This window comes from Acyrthosiphon pisum, chromosome X, assembly GCF_005508785.2.
Source record: "Acyrthosiphon pisum isolate AL4f chromosome X, pea_aphid_22Mar2018_4r6ur, whole genome shotgun sequence".
Taxonomy (NCBI): Eukaryota; Metazoa; Arthropoda; class Insecta; order Hemiptera; family Aphididae; genus Acyrthosiphon; species Acyrthosiphon pisum.
The window spans coordinates 21,067,246-21,091,779 of NC_042493.1; the positions used below are offsets into that span (position 1 = coordinate 21,067,246).

The window sequence follows — 24,534 nt, forward strand, 5'->3', positions numbered from 1 at the left end:
CGCGCGTTCACCAAACATCTATATATATGTAATATATTAAGTATTACAACATGGTGTGCGCGTAGTTTGTACATAGACGTACAACGGTTTTTTTATGGCGTTTATATTCACGCGGTTGAACAAAAAAATTTTCAAAAATTTTAATTACATTTTTCGAGGTCTTCGGCGGGAATATCGTCTCAGAACGTCGGGACACAGGTCTTCAGATATGTTATAGTTCGTATATAGTATAATACCTACCTACGTCATATAATATAAATGTCCGATCGCGAAACGAAAAAAAATCTCATTGGTATCGAGTCTGGTATCCGCAGTAGCTTGAGCCATACAATTATTATAAACTTTCTCAGCGACCCCCATGGTTTTTTCTCCCATATTAATTCGATGCTGACCAAATCGATTCCGTTCCTTGCACAGCATATAACAGAACCTATCGGAAGTCTTTTTTTCGTTTATTTTCCTTGCCACCATCATTAGCATACCTAGGCACGTCGTACCTATATATTATAATATACTACTGCAGGTTGTTTCATCCCGACACGTAAACGCGCGGATTAAATATTTTTTATCTTAAAGTCATTATAAAAGAATATTTTTTGAAAAAAAATTATGTTTTACTATTTTGATTGTTATCATTTTTACATTTTTTACAGTAGGCATAATTATACCTGCCTATACATATTTCATTGCTTAAATTTGCCGAAAAATGTAAATCGGGATCTATAGTGTAACCGGAAAATTTGATGATTCCTCGTTAAAACCTACATAAATCCTCCAGTTAGTGCAATATATACCTTTATATATAAATCAAAAATGTGCGTCTAGATATCTAGAAGATAACTTCTACATAAAAATATACGCGTACGGAAATTTCATAATAATATACTTACGAAACGATCACCCGCCGTCACACGTCCCGTTTAGCCCGATCGTGAATGGAATAAGCATTAATCACTATATTGTAATATTTGATTGCCGAATGGCGATTAGATATATACCGTCGCTTACATTTCTACATGTATAATAGGTATTGTAATATTATGTGTATAATATATGCACACGTATAATAATATGATGATTTGGACGTTCGACAAATGTCGTCGTTCTCGTTTGCCTATACTATACCTATAGTTACATCAAACGAACTCGTTTGTAACCTCGCGGTGCACGCCTCGGCTACTCGATATTCGTATCTAAGGCTATTATAGGCGAACACGTTTATTATAGGTACGAGTATATTGTAATATATTATCATTTGTATAATAGTAAAATATATTATAATATATGACGCACATTCGTTTAGTCGGCTTGTCTAATTTTGGTATACACAAACTGCAAAACTGCAACGATAAATAATATAACTATTGCGATTTGCTATATTATGTAAACGCAGTATCTACCTATTTCGTTGGCAAAGGTTAACGAAAAAAATAACTTAATAGTTAGCTAAATCAGAGGAGTTATAAGTAACTTATGGATGCCCGAGGGTGGCGAACGTCTAAATATATACGAACATAAAATACTATACATACTTTATATACCATACCTTACGTTTACACATACTATTATATATTTATTTTATCTTCGTAATGATTATAAACTGCTCCTTGATCATCGTTTAAACAATGGTTTTGCATTTTTAATCGCGAGTAAACAAAAACAACTACGCGAGTACCTACGTTGTCTGTAACCTATGTATACCTACCTATGTATATAATATACTTAGGTATAGCAATAGCACCATTATTATATTGTATTATATATGCACGCGTTCCTGTTGGCCGAATAATACAATAATAATCGTATTCATTTGTGCATTGTGATTTAATGGTGGAAATTAAAATGAAACGCTGTGTACGTGTTTAATAATAATGTGTCCTAAAAATGTCAAACATACGTCAAGATCACGCAGCTGTGTAGCACAGCAACGGCTCTATACGCACGTTATACGACTCGGATGGACATAATAGTTCCACGAAGACATTAATTACTAATATATATATATAATATTATATGATGTGCATACCACGAGATGTTTAATAATAATACTGAATACCACACAATACATTGTAAGGTAAACTGCAAAGTGCACAGATAACAGACAACGTTCTTCACCAATATCACGGCCCGCGAGCGTCACTCAAGGACTTAACTATACATAATACATACGACTTAGCTGACCTATATAGGTACTATTATAAACTTACTAAATTTTTGAAACTGTACATTTGTAGTAGGTAATGCACGTGTTTCACCGAAATCAATTCAAATAACGATATATTTAATACAACTCAGCAATCTGCTGTATTAAATTATGGGTGATCTATCCGGACGACAATGGCTTGGAGGAGATGCCATCTAAATTATTCGCAATTAGCGGTCTACGAATGCACTACCCTAACTATGGTGAAACTTGCACAAGAGGTCAACCGCCAACCGGGGTAGGAGGAGAGGGTAATTTATTTCTAGAAATAAGGTCAACAGACTTCCCCGGATAATTTATATCTGACAACGAGGTTAACTTCCTTTATAGTAAAACAGTATTCCGCGTGTTTGTTACGCTATTGAAATGAAAATATTCAGACTTAAAAATAATAAACATTAATTTTAATCAAGCTAGTCATCGGGAAAATTCAAATACAATCAGAATATTATCGACATTTTCTGAACAAAATTAATATGTATATACAGTAATTTATGATGAGATACGTACCTATACAGTAATAATATCATGTATATACTGCATAATTTCATAACTTCGGTTAAGTTAAAATTGTAATTTACAGTATAAAAAAAGAACTACATACCTACTACATCACATCTGTGAATATAGATACGCATATATATATATATATATATATATTTTATTGAAATATAATTTCAATCTATACACAATTAAGTACGATAAGTAATTTTGATTTAGGTTATAAAACATACATAGCGAGACTGACAGATTGGGAGAGAACTCAGTAGAACTACCCGACAAGGTACGCATATTATGAAATATAGTGTATTATGTAGATGTATATATAATATACGTTAACGAATCAGCAGTGCCAAGTAAAATATTTAATTAAGTTATAATAATATATTAATATCATTAATTATTCTATGAAACATGATACTTGTTCGAGTATCTTATAACAGAAAGTACATACAAGATTTTTAAATTTGTGACGGATTTACCAAATTAATGTCATTACATTCTATTCTTTCATGTGCAATCTATCCTTGAATTCATCATGATTATTGTGATTTTATTAACAACGTACCTATGTACATTTTTTTCATGGTTCTTTAATCAGGTAAGATCTTAATGATAATGTCTTGTTTCGGTTCTATTATACACGTATCTATTTGTTGTCTGAGTTAGATAATATACAGATTCGTTAATAATAATTAATTAATTTACAAAATGACGAGTCTAATTTCAATTAAATTACCCTTTTTTAATACAGAATATAATATTGATAAACATCAACATCATAACGATAATGAAAATCGTGACGTACCCAACTCAGTTGTGTAAGATGAATAGATAATTAATAACTATAATATATGGAACAGTTGCATGGGTGCGTTGGTGGGTGGGAGGGGGGAAGTATTTTCTGAACAAAAAAAACACTTACCGGAAGAAGGGCGATCCGAGTATCTTGTGCAGTACACCCAGGCCGGCCACTGTTGAGAGCCCTCTTTGTCAGCGACTGCATTGATGGCCGCGTCCACGGAACCAGTGGTAGTAGTGGCGTGGGTGGTGTTGGTAGTGCTATGGGCAGCGGCTGCGGCGGCGGCGGTGGTACTGACGGTTGTCGAGTTAGCGGTCGCGGCGGGGTTGACGTAGGTCTGAGAGTCGGAACACGACAGATCGATAGGTGAACTGAGCGGTTCGGCTGTGGACGACGACGAAGACCGTCTGCTGCTAATGGATTTCTCATGATCCGACGACACCGGGCCAGCCGCGTCATTGATGGCCGTCGCAGCCGCGCGGACCGATGTGTTAGCGCTAGCAGCGGCCGCAGCGTTGTGACTGAGTTGGTTGAGATGGTGAAGTTGATAGTTTAGGTGGTTCAGACGGTCGATGTGGTTGAGGTGTTGTTGTTGTTGTTGTTGTTGTTGTTGGAGATGGTGATGATGGGGGTGGTAGTGTCTGTGATGGTGGTCGTACGGGTTGAATACGGTCGGAGGACTGCCACCGGACGTGGCTAAGCTTCCGGTGCCACCGCCGAATTCCGGTCGCAATATGTTATCTATGCTGAACTTCAACGGACGTTCGGCCGAACCGTTCAAACGGCCGCCGGAAGTGGGCTGCACTCGGTCGTCGTTGTATTCAGTAGCCGAACCGTCGTCGCGACCAGACTTGCCGATCGATTGGTCGCCCCCGCCCCCGCTGTTCCGGCGATGCAGTTCCATCGCCTGCATGGCCGCCGCCTCTGCGCACACGCTCTGCTGCAGACAGTTGGTCATCATCATCATGTGTAAGGCGTATGTAATGCGGTCCGTCTGGCTGTCCACCTGTTCCCACTTGTCCGTTTGTATGTTTGTTCACTAACTTGAAAACGGCGCCACTATAAGCTTATGTGTGCCTTATCATCCGACCGCCGACCAGCGACAGCGACAACAACTGCAACGGCGATTCGGGTGCATCACTCGTCCATTGCGTTGAATCGATAGTCCTCTGAAACAACAAAATGAGAACGTTTAATGTGGGTGGGCACTAAGGTTAAGTACCTAATTGAAAGTATATAATATTAAACTTATAATATATATTTAATAAAAAATTATGCCTTTTTCCCCGATTGTCACGTTATTTTACTGACATCGACTGTGCAGTGTATATGCTCTGCAGACGGAACTTAGGGTGAGTGCAGGGTAAATTAGCCCCACGCCCACCAATAGAAAATGGATACATTCAGTTTCACGATTTAGTTTTTCGTCATAAGTACCTGTTAGAATTTCTACCTTGTTCTACTAAAAAGAAAGAAGAAACCAACTCAAAAGTTAATATTAGTAGAACACAAGGCATTAAAACTGTACTGGACTAATGCACTACCGAAGATGAAATCCAATTGGTCCGCTTACGATGACAGAACGTGTACTGTAGTGGATATATATATATATATAGGCTGAGTGCTAATACACGCTCAAGGACGAAGTATTTTATACAACATCGACAGCAGCTGCTGTAGTTTTAATATGTTAATGCATATTATATTATATTTGGTATACGATTCAAATATGTTATATGAACAATAATTCCGATTTCGGTGAATTTATCAACCACAAGTCTTATATATTATTTATATTACAAACATTGCACAAATAATTTGTCGAAAATCGCATAAAATTATATAAAATCTATAGCGCCTTATATTTATATTATATGAACGTATTGGTATTAATATATTTATCTATCTTTGCACTTATATTATATGTACATGTTTAATTGCGTTTGAGTGACAAAAATCCATATCAAACAGATCCTTTTTAATTTGTAATTACCATTTTTAAAAATATTATGTAAAATTCGATTATTTGGTCACCAACTTAGACATGATAGGTATATCTCATAAGATGTGTATTGTGTATATATTATATATTTTGACTTTCGGGTGATAAATACGAAAGTACCTATTACCTATTAATGTTATAGATGAACAAGTTAACTACAGCGAAAAGACTTATCAAGTTTTCTTTTACGTTTGTTTCGACGCAAAAAACACACTTAGAGTTGGGTGGGTTACGGGCAGGCAGGTGCAGTCGTGCATCACATTTAAAAACTATCAACGAATTAACACGTTTTATATTTATTTTCTGTTTATATACTGTTTTTGAATTTTCGATTTTATAGTACCTACTACATTATATTACTGTGAAATGTAAAAAAACTTTAAAAATTACCTTTGGCTCATACAATTAAGTAACTCAAAAACTATTACCTAATTTTAATTATGATTTATATGCATCAATAATATAAAAAAAAAATAATGTGCTAAAATGAATAAGGAAAAGGGACGGTTTTCATTTGAAACAAGAAGCTTCATTACAGGTCACTTCCTAAATAATTAAAAACATTTAAGTATTTTAATTTATACTTTTAAAATATAGGTAGGCATCAATAGATGCCTTGAATCAAAATTTGAATAAATACATTATTAATGGATACAAAATGATGATCAATCGCGAAGTCACTCTGAATCGCTCTACATACCTATATTATTAGTTATCTCATAGTGTAGTACGCTGCTGCTAAGAGTAGGAACTGAAATAGGTGAAGGATACAATTATCTTCACCCTCATGTCTTTATAAATTAGAAATAGTCCATTTAACATGTACATGCTGTAGCACTATATTAAATATTCGGTGAGTGTGGTGAAATTTAAAAACATATATAGGTAATTGTAGTCACAAACATATTTTATTCTCGTTTGAATATAATTCATATACCTAATGGGTCACAGTGTTTTACACAGAGCTAATAACAACAGTAGATATGTAACGTGTCATCATCTATTTTGAATTTTCTAGTAGTTGGGTAAGTACCTAATTAGTTGATTAAATTCCATTTCGGCGTTTAAGTGCCCAACGCCCTCAACGTTGTTAACGATAATGTCCATTAATTGTGTAGGTATATTACACCTATAATACACACTATGTGCATAATAATAATATGTGCTAAAAAATTATAACACATTAAAACGATACTAGTACGTATACAATAAACATATTGTTAGGTCTTATTACGTTATTATAGAATTTGGCACGTATTTTTTTTTAATTTTGTGGCGCCCACGTTGACGTTGTCACGGACGTCACCACGGTATTAGGCATATCATAATATATTATGCAGTGTAGCTGATTTTTATCAATTTATTTTTTCTACGGACCTCACAGTTAGTATCAAGATAATTATTGTAATTAATACATAAAAACGAAAACACGCTCTGTCATCGCACTTGCAAAGTTGGCACCTTATAAGAGTTGGGTTTTATAATTTAACAAAAAAATGCAAATTTATTAATTTATTATCAACTATAAAATGTATACGATTTGTTGGTATTAAGTGGAAATTATAAACACATACAATAGAAAATTATAAGTCTAATTTGTGACTTTATTAAGAAAAAAATATACAGGGAATTGTGTTCAAATAATAATATGTATTTGTAATTACCTACCTAATTTAAATTTTCAATCACGTATCGTTAACGGCTTCAACTATAAGTAGTTATATACATTAAATATGATTTGTTTTGTAGTTTCTCCCCGTTAATTTGTAAGTATAGATACATATAGCGTATGAAATGTAATTTTTTTCCAGGTATTATAACGTTTGTGTACGAGTATAGTACCTAAATATTATTATACCTTATAATTTCTAATGTACATTTTAAGTTGTCATTTTATCGATCAGAAATAATTTTTTGATATCATTACAATACATAATAATGGTACTCAGTTTTTTGAGACCGTTATATATATGTCTCAACCTCTCTGTGACTAAAAATATATCCTAAGAGATTTGTAAGATGTGAAAAAATGTTAAATCTACCTATCTAAATGAATTTTTTTTGATTACGGTCGACGTAGGCAATACAAGCAATAAAAGCTAAACGGTCAACGGTTTTTCATGCTCAATATTACTTATGAAACTTATTGTATACATATACAATGATTTCGACTGAAGGATCCCTATAATGTGCACCGGGCCCCCAAAACGGAGGAGGGTCCCCTTACACATAAAAACACGTTTTGAGATAAATTCTGTCACAGCACAAATTAGACGCACAAGCCTCACTGACAATAGAAGCCGACATTGCACTGGAACCTGGGCCGGCTTTAAAGGGTAGGTTAGATGTGGTCTTCGCTAGCGTTGGGCGGGATTTTAAATTTTGATTTATGGAATAAAATATTTGAAGGGACGCATGACGATAAAATTATGTTTGCAAAGGTGTGTTTAAATACCGGGGATGACTATATATACAAAATATTATATGGACCACAACCCTATAACAGCTATAATATTATTATTGGTGAATCGCAAACGTTATTACTTATTACTATCATAATTTATCATATAAAGTGCCATTAAGTTCGATGATGAAATATGTACCTATATATACATTTATCATCTTGTATATTGCTGATAAATGTGCGATATATTTGAAAAAATTACGTAGGTACATTCATTTGTTTCAAACAGATTAATTGTAATATTTTTATATTCTATTAAACGGGTGTGGCATCTTCTTATAGGTTTTCTCCATAACATACACAAATATACAATACATAAAACGTAATAAAACTCGCAATGGAATGTATCAACGATCAATAAAAATAAATAATAAACTAAATTTATTACATGTTGTAACGCTCATTTGCTGCAGGTATATTATTGTAATATTATATGGCTATTGATTACCTATAGATAAAGTTATATTTATGCTATCGATAAAATCGGGATATCATATCGTTTCTCCCACGATTTCTATATATTGCATGCATGGTAATAAAAATATAAATCATTTAAGTAATACTGCTACATTAATAGATTATGTTGACATGTGGTATATACGTGTTAGGACGAGGTAAACAAACGTGAAAGGCACGAGCATCGCAACTGTTATATTATAATAAGTGAATTTATTAAGTAATAATACCGTAATGGGTTTTAATATTTTGAAAATAATTATAATTCAAAGTTTCAAAGACGTTCGCTGTCAAAATCGTCGAATATAAAACGTATTATATACACCTACTATGTAATTTGCACATGATTATACTTGCCAGACACGATGAGCCTAAGAAAGTTTAGTAAATAAAAAATATTAAACCACTTTGGTTGAAATTGTTAGTATCTGCAGTTATATTGCTATTTGCGTATTATTGAAATTTCGTACAATAGTCATATATAAAAAATTATAATTAATAATTGGTAGGTGATAATATAATAATGATGCTACATTATTGTACAATGTACATTATTGATTTGATCTGTAGTATAACTAAGTCGGCTGATATTACTTGTTTGCCGATCATGTATTCATATGCTAGTGTGCATCTATGAGTAGTATGGTCAAATGTGCCATTAACTTTTTATAACTGACAATAGTTTTACTATAGCAATAGGATGTACAAAAAAAGTGCAGTAGGAACTTTTTAGCGGCGGAATATTTGGAATCGAGTTTTTTTTTTATCAAGTATGTATCTATACATATAATTATAACAACTATATAGTACAAATTAATTTTCAAATTGTGACTTATAATTGACTGCATCCAATCGTCCCTTTGAGAAATCTTGAACACCGCCGACGCTACGGATTGCAGTTTTTACACACGTGAGTACACTCAAATGTCGTTAAGCACATTCAAAATAAAATTGTATCTCTGTGGTTGCATATTTATAATACTTAATATATTAAGTCACAGCCGTTATAGTCCACACACGGACACACACATACACACCTATATGTATGTACGAAAGCAAAAACGGTATGCACGCAAGTCGCAATTAACAGCTAATTAGTGCGGCGGCGGCAGCGGCATATTTGTGTGTATAATAATATAATGTCCTTCGTTCGTATACGTATAAATTATTATTATTATATTGTGTATATAGCGACGCGTTGACGGTGAGCAATTAAAATAATCTCCGCAATAGCTCTCGTCGTGTACATCGTCTAAAGGATATAAATAATACAGTAGTTACTCGGTAGGTAGGTGCGCGGGGGTGCTGCTGAAAAGAATTCCGCCGGAAATGCCGACTTTTAGACAAATTTAGTGTGATAACCCAGGCACAGCACCCTCGTCGTGCCCGCGTCACTGCAGTGTTGTATACTGTATAGGTAAGTGCGTGTATAAATGTATAATATATTATAACACTGCACCGGAGCGGAATCCTTCGCGAGTCCCGTGATTATAATAATATATAGCCTGACAATGTATATATCTGTACGTACCTACTTATGCAATATGTTTGTGGAGAAATTAGCCCCGGAATTCCAGAGGGTGGGGCAGATGTGGGTGATCTTTTAAACACGCCGGAAATCACGTTAAGCCGTTGTCGTCTTCGTCGTTGTATGGTAATTAGTAGATAGGTATCTACCTAAGTTATAAACTATTGGATATCGTATATTGGTCGGAGAATATAGATATCTATAGTACTTATCTGTTATATTACGCGTTCACGTCGTTTTATGTATATCATGTATATACTTTACCAACATAAAGCCATTATTGGCTATTGCTTATTAGTTATTAGTTATTTCTATTAATTGTCTGCGGCTTATTACGGCTGTTATATTTTAATTTTAAATTGAGTTCTGAGTATTAAAAGATGTATAAACAATTTACAATTTTAAAATACTCATAATTCACTTTAAAATTGAAATATAACAAAAATCCAATGAGATGCCCAAGATAATATTCTTACCTTTACATTTTATAAGAGGTCAATACACTCTAATTTTAAAATTAACGGGGTTAAACGTGATCTGATGAGCGTACAATTTGGTATATCGTATACGTGTAAGACGGAGACAACATATGCGGGTGTGACATCCTCTTAACGTTTTTTAAAAATAAAAATAATACCCAAACATAGGTATTGAGGGCATAAGTGTAAGTGTTATATAACTTTGCACTTTTTGAATTTTATATCGTAATCCATCACTGTTTTACACATATTACCTATACGTATAGGTACAGCGTGTAAAATTTAAACGTTCTTATTTTGTACATATGTATTAATAGATTATTTAATGAAGTATTGCATAGTTTTTTTTATTAGGTATTTTATAATTTAAACTATACGTCGAATGTAGCGAAGTATAGTAATATATTAGGTATTTCGTATGTAAATTGTAAGTAATTACTAATTACAGCCAATTCGCGTGCACATGTTTAAATTATAATTCGTTACGATCAGTGTTTGTTTTCCATCGTCCCACGACCGACGTTAAAAATTATTAAAATGTTATCATAATAATATTTATGTTCATTGTCCATTGCACCAACGGAATAGACGAGTGGTATTAATTAATTGATTAATTGAATACCAATTCATTCGGTAACTATAATATTGAACTCGCTCATCGTCGGCGACCGAACACGGCTTGCGATCGCGTATTATATTCTCGTCTGAGATGTTTTAAAATTTTAATTATTGTAATATGTTTATTTATGTATAGGCATCAATAATTTAAACTTTTGGACGAAATCCTAAATAAAAATATAAAGATTTCGTTGTATGAGTTTATAGGATATCTATGTTTTGTGCATGGGGTTAATAAATAGGTGATAATAATAAATATTTCTGTAACTTTGGTTTATAATATTAGGCACCTAATTAATATAATTATTGAAAAATAATGCGTGCATAATAAATTATAGACAGTATAATTAATTTTATTATAATATATTACATCGTGCACCACTATACATGGATAATTTTTTACTGTGAAAAGTATATATTTTCCATTATAACCTATCATTTTTATTCACTCATTTTTTTATGAAAGAAACACATACTTTAAAACTGAGACTTGTAGATAACTGTATGTCCACATTCAAAAAAATATAGATACTTAGAGCAGTAAAAAAAATATATGATGATCGCAAAATTTGAAAATGAATTGGAAGTACTAAGCCAAAACAATGTACATATCGGTAATATAACACTATACCTTAACGTACCTATATAAAATACAATAAATGCTACCTAGGACAGTTAAAGTATATATTTGTGTTATTTTCCGTATCATTTAATGCGTAGAAAATCGTTTTTACGATTTTTGAAAGCCACTTAAAATTTGATACCCATATAGTATAATATAACATCGAAAGTGTAAATATGTACGTAACGTGTAACGCACTATTCGATTGCAAATTGACGGAGCTGTGCTGTGCGAAACGTATATGAATTTTCTGTATCGAAAAAACATTTAAATATACGTCATTGTGAATGCAATTGCTTCCTCGCCACGTTTAGAGCCTAAAAAAGTTAATTAGTTTACTAAGGTTAGCTCAGGTTTACTCAGCATCGATATAGGTATTTAAGATAGGCACGTTGGAATATAATAATATTTTTTTTTCAAAAGCGTCTAAAAACACAATAGCCATTTGAGCAAACTTTCGTTTTAATTGTCATATATTAGTGCGTAGATCACGGAAATAAATTCCAGATGCTTACCAAATTGAAATTTATTGAAAAATAATAAATATAGGTATGGGTTAGTTTTCATATATATGTAGCTATGTAGAATGTGCAAAAATAGGTAAGTAGGTACTCACATTTTTCGTTAAGGTGATCTTTTTCAGTTTTTCACAACGTGTTGCACAAGACACATTTGTATTATTTTAAATAATATTATGTTTGTATTGTGTATAACCGAAAATTGTTAGTGTAACGTAGGTACATATTATAACATTACAATTTTTTAAAAAAATATGTATAATTATTGCTAATTCACTTTTTCCTTCAACAATTTTCAGCCGTGAAATAATATTGGATTTATAAACATAAAAGTTGACCATGAAAATTAATGTGTCACACTGTCATGTTTAAAAAAACTCAGGCTTGTGTAAGTTTGGAGTTTGGAGTATATTTTGTGTTATATTATATATAGTATATAATATGGGGCTACATAGGCAGACCGAAGGAACATAATATTATATAGTACCTATATACCCACTTAATATTAAATGCGTTATAATAATATGTTATTCTTATAGTGGTGTGTGTGTGTTTTATGATTTTTATTTTTCAGCCGTGTCGTTTCGCGATAAAAGCATGTACATATATTTGTTTAATCTATAAGCGGCGCGTGACTTTACGGCGAAATTATTAATATCGCCCAACAGTCGTTATACGATGTACGCATACTCATAATAATAATAATAATAATAATAATAATAATAATAATAATAATATAGTACGTGGCACTTACGAGCCAAAAAAAACGAATCGAGTTTATTATTTTTTTTCATATTTTTCCATAAAATATCGTTATTATTTATGGTTTATTTTAATTCCGTCCACCGCTAAATCTGAAGCCAGCGCGCCGGCGGCATCGAATAGTGTTAATATAATAATAATATACCTAACAGTATAGTCATTGCGTTGCTCCATACCTATATGCGCGTATATATGCGGGTGCGTAAATATTTAATACCTACTTAAGTAACAATAAATATTAGTTATGAAGTTATGACACATGGCTAAAATAAAATAGGTACCTAATTCTCGACGATTCCTGTCATGGCGTTTTTCGATTCACTGAGAGTCAGGCGTGCGGGACCTGAGTATAATAATAGCTGGTACACCGAACACCATTGAATTTATATTCACTATTGAGAGACAATAAGGCAACCCCCAATAAATATTTTTTATAGAATAAAACAAAATGAAAAATGTCGAGTCACTTTCTAAACATTTCTCAATCTCGGATGGCCTAAATGCACGCAGGACAAACTTTATTTAAAATCATAAATAAGAAGCAAAGAATTGCTTCTGTATGTCGCAAAAATATAAAATATGTGCCAATTTATCGTAAAACTATTTAGATTTTTTTGTAATTAAAAATAATTTTTCGGGTCCACAGAGACAACAGAACTAAAACAAAACAGTATTTATATTTTTAAAAATAGCTTAGATAGTTATAGGTCTCATCTGTTTTGGAAAAATTGATTTTTTGTTTACGCAATATGTGTGGACCCGGCATTATACATTGACAATTATTACTATAGGTATAGCTACAATACAATTACTGTAGTAGGTACACAAATGCTAATTAGTAAGAGTATGGTCATACAATTTAAAGTTTAAACCGATAAAAATCACAAAAAAAAATGGAGGAGTAAATTAAATATACACAACAACTATTAATATGATACCATATATATATGATATATGTATTCTTTACTGTATAGATACAAACATTAATTAGGTAGGTAGTTTACATAATATGTATAGAATATACCCTACACTTTTGAATGTAGGTTTAAATTAGTACAATAACGTATACCAATGTTATTGGAACATATTCTTCTAAACTGTTGTTAGTGTCGTAAGAGAAGTTTTTAAAACACAAGTCGTTGTAGATAGGTACTGTTGTAGGCCTTGTTAATTTTGTCTAATATTATAACCCCAGCCTTAGGCTCGAGCTGATAAAAACGTCTGTATAGTCTTCTCGATTACCGAAAAAAATCTTCAACACATTTTATTAACGTAAACCTAGTCAATTAGTGATGGCGGGGGGGAATGTATTATAGCGTATTAGCGAGTGACGTTAATTTTGTATCTAAAGGTAACTCACATGCAAACGTGCAAGCATATAAATTCATAATATTAGCACCTATACTATATATCTATAGGAGTGTACAGATGTCTATTTTTTAACGTATAACTACAAATAATAGGTATATAATATTATATGGGAGTTTGCAGACATATTATTGTTATTACGCCCGCAGACTGAAAATAAAAAAATACATTTATGTTTTTCGGTTGACACGCGTTGTGCCGACGACGACTTGTCTGTTCTCATTTGTGCCGTATAATTAAACACGAGTGATTATTCATATATATAATATTATAATACAGAAATAATATGATGTGCGGTCTTCCCTCATCATGATCGCCCACGTATCGGATTAGCGGACATACACACACGTCATCCGCTACGTTATACAATATTATATAAAGGTACGTTTCAATTGTGGTGTGGTCGCTGGTGTAGCAGTTGTCAACAAATGTCACCCGAAACGTTATGAATAGCATACAATTCATATATTACACACTATATATATTATATATACGTGTATATTTAATAATATATTTTTATTATTATTATATTATCCTCGTATTAAAGTAAAAACTATCTATAAATTATAATACGGCATATAAGTAAGTATCTACATCGCATGAGCGTTTCATAAAAATAAGGCATTATAGAATATTACAAATATATCAATTATTCAAAATATTATCAGTATTAAGTACATATAGCGTACTGAAAAATTAATTTTGTGACTGCATTAGCGTGATTTCGGGATTTCGAATGAATTTTATTCCCATGTTTATGACATAATTATACGACTATCCGTAAGCTGCAGTGCATAAATAAATTATGCGAGTAGTAAAATGGCACGGTGTTATTTTTTTTTTTTTTGCATCATCGAATCTGTGGTTATTTTTTTATACAGCCACGGGTTTTAATTGATCTCGTATTATACGTCTCGTTGTTTATTATATTATTGCATATTGAGATGTATATATTACTCCCCAAGAGTATAGTATTATAAATATAAGTCCAATTAAATTGGTATGCGAGCCGTTTTTAATATACGTATGTTTTTACAAGTATATACACAATTTTAAAAGCGTGTGTCTATATTATGTACGGAAGCAATAAGCGTACATGTTTAATTAATATATCATTTGAAATTATTCGTCTGTGTACAGTGTACACACTACACACACATATGGAAAGTATACAATAATATTGACAATATATAGACAGTAAGTCAATATGTTTACTTTTTCTTTGTTGTAAATAAAATATAGTAGGTTTACTAAATAGTATACAACGTTATTTTTGATGCGCAGGTTAAGATTCTCGAACACTAATTTTTTTTTAGTTTCTATATGTTTGTCCAATAATATTTGCTGCCATAAGGACTGAAAAGAAGGTGCATGGGACGCTTTTTATGTAGGTATTGTTTATATTCTTTATACTTGTTTGTGTGTGTGATTGTTTTTTACTTTTTGGTGCCTACTTACCTAGTTAGTTACTCATATTTAATATAAGTTGTATTAGAAATGTAACTATAGGTATTTGATAAAAAATATCAAGAATATCAAGAAATAGCAGGATTTTAACTGATTTGGTAATGTCTACAATAGTTTGAAATCGAAACGACAATGTTTAATGGCCATTATTTGAGAACAAATAACAAGAAAATTCTGCAATCCTGTTTTTCAATATGTAATTGTATCGACAAAGTAGTCGGTATACTACTGATATAGGAACCTATTAAATAAAGATAAAAATAACATATTTACGTGAAGGACGAGTATGGTTTTGAAATTTTATGGGTAACAAATCAAGTATGACAAAAAAAATACATTTAAGTACAAACCCGAGAATTCTCTTGACAGCACGGTCAATATAATAATATATAATATGGACCTATATATACGCATCTTATTAATATAATATACTCTTTATAGGAACTATGTGTGTGCGTGTGTGGACGTGTGGTGTATGTATAATGTCGTACAAAGCATGATAGATTTATTTTTCTTTATAGTTTAGACATTTAATTGGCTTGTTATTTACCTATAATATTCTGTCACGCCACAGTAAAGTGCCTAACATAGAATACGATAATGTTGCCGTCACATATTATTGCCGATACCATGGTTAATTAAACATGTACATAAATAACCACATGTCGGGCTATAAAGCAGAGTTTCATGCATGTTTAAATAAAAATGATCACAGACATTTAATTAGTATTATCTGTTTTTCAACCAAAATTTAACGAACAAACTTAATTTAGCAATTTTATCTATCTACCTACATGAATATCGTGTAGTGTGCACATTACTGCATAATTGTTTAACACACAACATACCTATCAATACCCATTATCAAGCAGATAATTGTTTTCCAATACAATTTTTACGACAGGTGGATTTCATATGAGGTATAAATTTAAAAATGTAAGTATAAAATATGTAATGATGTACGTGTTGAATAAAAATAAATGTTCTGCAGCAGTGGCTATAATTTTTACAGATATATATGAATTATATTACCATATTGCACGACTTTGGAGAATAATTAATCAACATAACTGTGGGTAAATTATGTTATCTATTATATCCATAATATATAGACAATATAAACATAATATGGTTTAATTTCTTATTTTAATTTTCAAATAATACAGGTACCTATATTTAATTAGAGTTACCTATATACACCATGGGAGTAAAAATCATTTTAATGTAAAATAGGTGTCTACCAATATTTATAACTATGTGATCATTCGTAAATATACTATACGGTCACGCTTTTATTGTGGTCAACTTTATCTATATAATATTTTACATTAGCGTTGTCTGCAATAAGGGAGAATATAAGACATTAAAACCTTATTATTTGAAGAGATACCTGCAAATTCCTAGTGGTAATGTATGATATTATGTAGGTACCTACATAATAAAGTGTGTATAAGATCTTGCTTAAAGGTTGCTTGAAGTAGTTTTTTTAATTAGTACTGTTACCAATTTTAATATTATGTTACTAAAATAAAACATTTAATAATAATAAAAATAACAGGTAATATATTAATATTATATTAAGTACCTACCTATAGTAAGCCTATGTTATTCATTTACATCATTCATAGTGCATTATATACCTACCTATTGGATATTTATAAAAATACTGTAGGTACCTAATTTGTATTCTATAATATAACGCCGTAACGATAATATATTAAGAATATATTTTAAATAATTTTATATTCTTTAGATTGTTTTAAAATATAATGCATTAATGTGCCTACTCCCTACGATCATATAATATACATTATAGGTAGGTTACCTATATATACCTATATGTAAAGAACACATAATATAATATACAGTCGAGTGGGTATGAAACCGTTTTACGTTATAAAAAATATATTGAAGTTGATAGAAAGCATTTGTGCTTATTCCGTTCTTTTGACACTAATAGTTATAGTAAAAAAGTTATAGTTTTTTATTTGAATTTTTATATAAAAATATTGAGCGATAAAACAGATGCACGCAAATTACGAGTACAGCGGGACATAGGAAACCTAGGTACCTACTTTAAAATGCCTACTGTTAAATACATTATACTATGTACCCACATATCACTTACGACCCACTACTAAATATGAACAGACAAAAATCCATATTAGGCCGATCGTTGATTTGATGTAATATATTATTTTTAGGTACTATACACGCTCTTGCATGTAATAAAGGTTTACCTTTAAAAAAATGGATAAAAATGGTGTAATGATGATTTTTTTATCGAATTTTGTGTAGGTACACACGGCCTCGATCAACATGAGATAAAAAAAAAGGTTCCATTGACTCTACACACGCTACGTACATCTGTTTCACTTAATTATACGCATATATTTATGTGGAGCACTCGCCCGAAATAATATTTTTGCAGTGAAATGTTGTGCACATGGCGCAGTTATTATTATATAATAGTATCGTTATCATTACTTTGTGTTGAGTTATGTGTTTATAATTTTACACTGTATTTTCCTCGTTGGTACAAAATATAAATTATGTTTAAAAAGATAAGACTTAAAAACGTATCTGCGTGCAAACTCTACGTATAGCTCTAATAACCCCTTCCATAAATTATCCACCGTAATTTGAGCTTATACTGTACGCTTAATTGTCCATGTTTTAATTATACAGTTCTAATTATGCCCGCACTGTATCTACCTATCTTAACAAAACACAAACGCATTAAATATAATAGTAAGAAATATTTTAATACTTATATATTTGTATAAACATATTACAATCATATATTATAATATACAATATTATACACATACCTATAACTATATTATATAACCAGTATGGCTGTATAAAATACGGCAAACCTAAATAAATAAATAAGCAACTTATCTGGTAGAAATACCATTGTTCCAACTATAAAATAAAAACATAGGCGGAGCGAAGACGACATACTGAATAATATTTTTTTTTAGGGTTCGTCGTTTAGGAGATCGTTTTTAATTGTAATTCTCAAAATACCCAGACGCCTAAAAAATCAAATATAAAATGGACCCAGCTCGCGTATGTGGTAATATAAAAAAGAGGAAGTAATTGTACAAATAATATAAAAATATATATTCCGTAGGTACTTAAATCCAAATATAAATTAATAGAAGACATTAGAGTTGAGTTAATAATGCCACATTCAATACCTAAGTGTATTTTGTAAACGATTTTTACATCAAAAAAATTAAACGGTTAACTATAAAAACTGCAAGAAACTAGACTTTTAAAATTCATAAATATTTATCTAAATATACATGTATTCTTATACAGTTCCAGATTTGAAGATCCCATACATAAATATCATATTTTATTATATCCTGTATTAATAATTAAAACTATACGAATATAATCTATACAAAAATTAATGTTTGTCTGCCTGTCTGTCCTTTAGGTACCTCTCCCTAAACGACTGGACCGATTTTGATGACATTTTTTATGTGTGTTTAAGTGGTTTCCTAGATGATTCGGATTCACAAATGGACCAGGTAAGTCCAGCCCGGGGAGGTTCTCAAACAGGGATTTTGAGATTTACGATAGATTATTTTTATTAGGTATTATTGTTTTTTTAATCGCTTAATATTTTAATTCACTAATGTTTAAATACACAGATACGCGTGCCTATACTCTTTACCATATATTATATTTTCTAATGATGTACAAAACAATTTAAATTAAAATATAATAGATGTTTGACGTTAACATAGCATTTAGAACAGCAAATATTAACTGTTGGAGCATTATATGAATCATCATACATTTAAAAAAACATATTAAGGTTTTTATATTTTTTAGTGTACACTAAGTACCTACGTAAGTATACAGTAATTTTGTTTAAATTATCTGATAAATCAATTTATTTATTCACCTTTAGTGAGAAAATATAAATATTTACTTGGATTAACATCTATAGATATATTGACATTTATTTTAAATTAAACAATCATAAATAATGAAAAAGCTATTTTAAAAAATACGCATACCGCATACGTATGCAAACGGCGTTTCCTATATCCTGTATTGTATCACCATAAATCATGTACTAATGCAGGGATTGTAATGCTTTTGTACATGCCTATAAATTGTATGGCATTTTATAATTATATAATTATTTCTGAAATTTATGCTAAATTATAACTGGATATATAAAGTGACTAAGTATTTTATAAATTGTAGGTTATAAGTAAATGCCTATTGAATAATGACAATAGGTAAAACAAACAAAATTCAAATATTTAGAATTAGGTAGGCGGTACTTATGAAAATTGATTTCAAATTAAACATTACTTTAAAAATATTTTAAAGAGTAGACTTTTTAGTCGCGAACCATAGTTTATCATTTAGTTTTCATCAGGTTTTTCACAATATCGTATTTGATTAATAAATATTTATGATTTTGAACATACTATTTCATTCAACAATTCAGTATATTCACTTACTACCTACTAATATTTTATCTTAGATTGACACAAAATTGAAAAGTGTAGACATGTTCAATAATAACGATGTGGCAAAATGTTATATGTATGTATCCTTATAAGTAATATTAAACAACCTTGTGTGTATTGAATTAATTAAATTAATTGTATATTGTCAATCATTTATCGGTTGTATGTACATTACAAGAAATGTACCTACCTATATATTATTGTTCATATATACATTTATGTATACTTAACGTGCTTCTTATTAAAGTGACCATTGATTTCTATTTTTCTACACTTTTACATCATTTTTTTTCATTATCATTATTTACTCATATATTATTTAAGTGAATGGACACTTAGGTATAATAATAGTTCATATATTATAGTATAGTTATACCTAATATTAATGTTAATCAACCACTGATTGGTTATTTAATACATATAATATATGCATGGTATAACAGCGAGTGTCTTATACTTTATATGCATCTGCAAATGCGTATTTATTATACACATGTAATCCTTGGGCTTATAATTACACAAATACTTCCAAAGATTTTTAGTTGCAGCTATATAGATATTTAAAATAGGTATAATATATTATAATATATTACTGTATATGTATATATAGGTAACTTACGACTGATTTAGATATTTTATAATTTTGAAAGAGATTTATATGATACACTTAAATCTACCCTATAGTTTTGTCCATTGCATCTTTTTTTTCATTGGAACAGTTTTGATTTACAGGTAGTACATAGGTAAGTACCTAGTATCTATAATGCATTACTAAATTATTTTAAATTAATTCATAAGGAATAACGTGTGTTGTCAATGGGTACTAAAATCTGACAAAATAATAACAGTAGGTAGGTATCTATTACGTGTCTGTTACGTTGATTACTTAGTTGATTCACATTGTGTACCTAATAGGTAGGTTATACTCTAAACATGTTAAATGTATTAAGTCTTAACTGATAGGTTGGACATCTAATTATTGGTAATACATAGGTAAACTACACTTTTATTATTAAAAACTATTATCAAATTATACTAAACTTAGCTTACTAATTTATAAGATAAATTTAAGATAATTACAATTCATTAATACTTATCGGTATGAAAAAATGTACAGTCTATTGATTTGTAACTCACATATGCATATATGCTATTGCATATTTAGTAAACATTTTGATCAAATAATAACTGGGGTTGTCTTTATCATTCAATAATAACTAAAAAGAATATTTTTAATTATTTTAATAATGCGTTATATATAAATGATCTATTATAATTACATTTAAAAAAAAAAAAACACTTATCATTTTAGATTAAAATAAAAAAAAATCTATTATAAAATATGTTAGGTATTGTGTATTTTAAATTGTTAATAAAAGATGAATTAGTATCTTGAACTTAAGTTAATCAATATTTTTCAGTACATTATTCCGAATTGAGATATTAGATAATATAGGAGCACTAGAATGTTCCATGTTACATAGGTAGGTACCCACCGATTAGGTATGTGGTATTTTTTGTGGTGTAATTTTATGGTACCCATTTATGGGCATTTTTTTGTGACATGGAGACAAATTACATTACAGAATACAAACACTTTTTTTTGTTATTAAAGGGGCATTTAAATGTCTTGAATATTATTTCTGTAATTAAATTCCGTAAATAGCTAATGAAAAAACTTTTTAAAACAGTTTTCCTTTTTTGTCGCAGTAAATTATTTTGTCCATTATTATACAATATATGTATATAATTGTAGGTACTTACCTACATTATTTTTAGTTTGTAATTATGTTTGTATTTACCTAAAAAGGAAGGAAGTTGACAAAAATGACCATAATTAAACATTTATATGCAGTTTTTCACGTTTTTTCTTCAGTCCTTATTGTTTTTTCCTTAAACCTATTTAAAAAAACTATATACCGGCTATAACTTAAGACGACTGTTAATAATGACCAATTCAATGGTTAAAAAGCATATAGGTGCTAATCAAAATATTATAGATATATTTTATAATATTATTAATATAGGTATGCGGATTTGTACAATTATACCTGAATATTAAAATTATTATAGAATAAATTGTAAATATAAATATTACAGGTAATTATTTTACTGCTACGCATTTGCGGATACAAAATGAATCATGTATTTTGTAGCTATTTATAAGTATTAAACCTATAATACCCGTGCAAATATATTTTAAGCACACAAAAATGAATAATTTTAACTTAGAAAAACTCAGAAGATACTCGCAGGCAACAATTTATAACTAGGATAAAAGCCGGTAAAATAAAAAAATAAAACTGAGAAAATAATTGTATCTTTGGTGTCCACATATGTACATCTATACACATACGTCATTCAATGTATTTTAACTTTTCTAAAACAGCAATTGACTATTAAATATAACTGTCTGTGTATTTTCTGATATTATTTAGAGTCCATAATAAAGTAGATACCTAACTGATTTTAATAACCAATATAGTAGGGTCGTATACAAGTTAGTTAAACAAGTTTAAATACATTCTAACATTAATTTATAGGTATGGTTGATGGATTCAAAACTGCTTTAAAATAAATAACATGAATAAAATCTAAACAAATAGGTATTTTGTCTATGCCAAATTATGGTTTCAATTATTAACTTTTGTCGCATCATTTATTGATCAAATTAAACTAAATTACTATATGAAATTGATATTTTATCTAGAAGTATTATAATTTATACCTACATGTCGAGTTTATATATATATATATATACATAGGTAAGTTATTCATAGATATATGAACGGTTATAGTACCTATATAGGGACCTATCTTCATAAAATGTACCTAAACAAAAATTGGATACAACTTTTATACAGATTCTAATAAACGTTGGTAGTAGGTAGATGCCATTCGTATACCTATTCTTTACATTATGTACCAAGGTATACATAATATACATTTATCAATATAAATAATACCAATGTATTATTAGGTTTATTGTATATTTAATATAGGTATGCACATATACTTTAAAGTGTTTACCTATACCGGAGATACCTATTAAACTATTACATTCTACAGAATAGAAACGTGTATTTAAATAATGTGCAGATTCATTTATTTGTAAGTCACCAAATTGTGGCTATATAAAGGGTTGCCTATATCAATATTTACCATTGTATATAGGTAAGTAATAGTACAATACCGAGTAGTACCTACCTAACCTACGTATCCGATGTAAGCCAAAATCGTAATTATGGTAACTTTGATGTCGTCAAAACACTATAGATGATTTTTACATATTTTAATCTAACCATTTGGATATAAAATTAAAATATCTACCTGTTGTCGTGATATTTAACCGTTTAAAGTTTATAAGTCTATTCCTATAAGTTATAATATATACCTATAATATATAGTTCCTATATACTAACAAATGTCAAATACCCCCCGGCTGCACGTAAACGCATTATACTATTACCTACACACAGCTGCAGCCATTACTGCATGTAGCATGTAGCACCGGAATAAATATAAATATATAAATACAAATGACTTGTAATTACCTGGTCCGGGATCGTGGAGTCGGCAAACCGCTGATGCAGCCTGCAGGAAATGATCGTCGCGTGGAGACGAAAATTCGAAAATTCGTCTCCAAACTATAGCAGTGCAGCTTAGAAGAAGGTAGGTGGCGGGCAGGTCCAGCAGTGTTGGCGTAACGTCGATATTTTATCACCGGCCGCAGTCTCCGCGTGTTTATTATATTATATATTGTTATTATCTTAAACCGAAATCGGATTTACCGGGTGCTACGTGTGCGCGTGCGCGTGCGGGCGCCGCGGAGTTTAATAATAATAGTAGTAATAGTAATAATGATAAATATTTGTATTCCGTAGGTGCGCGCGCGACCTCTCGAATCTGACTGGAGCGCGGCTGCACTGCCGAGACCTGATGACCGGGACGGACGGGCGTACGGCGGACGGATGCGGCGGCGGAGTTATTCGCCGTCGGTGAGCGGCGGTCGTGGTCGGTCGGTCGGCGGCGGATCGTTGGCTGCCGGCCGGCACGGGGTGGGGGTAAAACGGAAAATGGCGTCTGCCACGCGGGCGCCGCCCACCTGGGCGCGGTGGCGGCGGCGGCGTTGGGGTCTGCTCCGAGAAGGGGCGACCTCGCTAGCGCGCACGCACACCAATGGTCGACGACCGGCGGTGGCGGTGGCAGTGGTTGAGACGGCGGCGGCGACTGCTTCGT

The 24,534-nt window shown here is 31.1% G+C and overlaps 1 protein-coding gene across 1 annotated transcript in view; it reads right to left on the reverse strand.

Moving 5' to 3' along the window:
• LOC100161671 (homeobox protein engrailed-2) overlaps positions 1–24,272 on the reverse strand; it is a 69,026-nt gene extending 44,754 nt beyond the window's left edge. The window contains exons 1-2 of the mRNA XM_001949150.5: positions 23,850–24,272; positions 3,630–4,675 (exon numbers count right to left, since the gene is read on the reverse strand). Of these exons, the coding sequence (XP_001949185.2) occupies positions 3,630–4,473 (844 nt within the window). The 5' untranslated portion in view covers positions 4,474–4,675; positions 23,850–24,272. The remainder of the gene's footprint in view (positions 1–3,629; positions 4,676–23,849) is intronic.
• Positions 24,273–24,534: the final 262 nt, after the last annotated feature.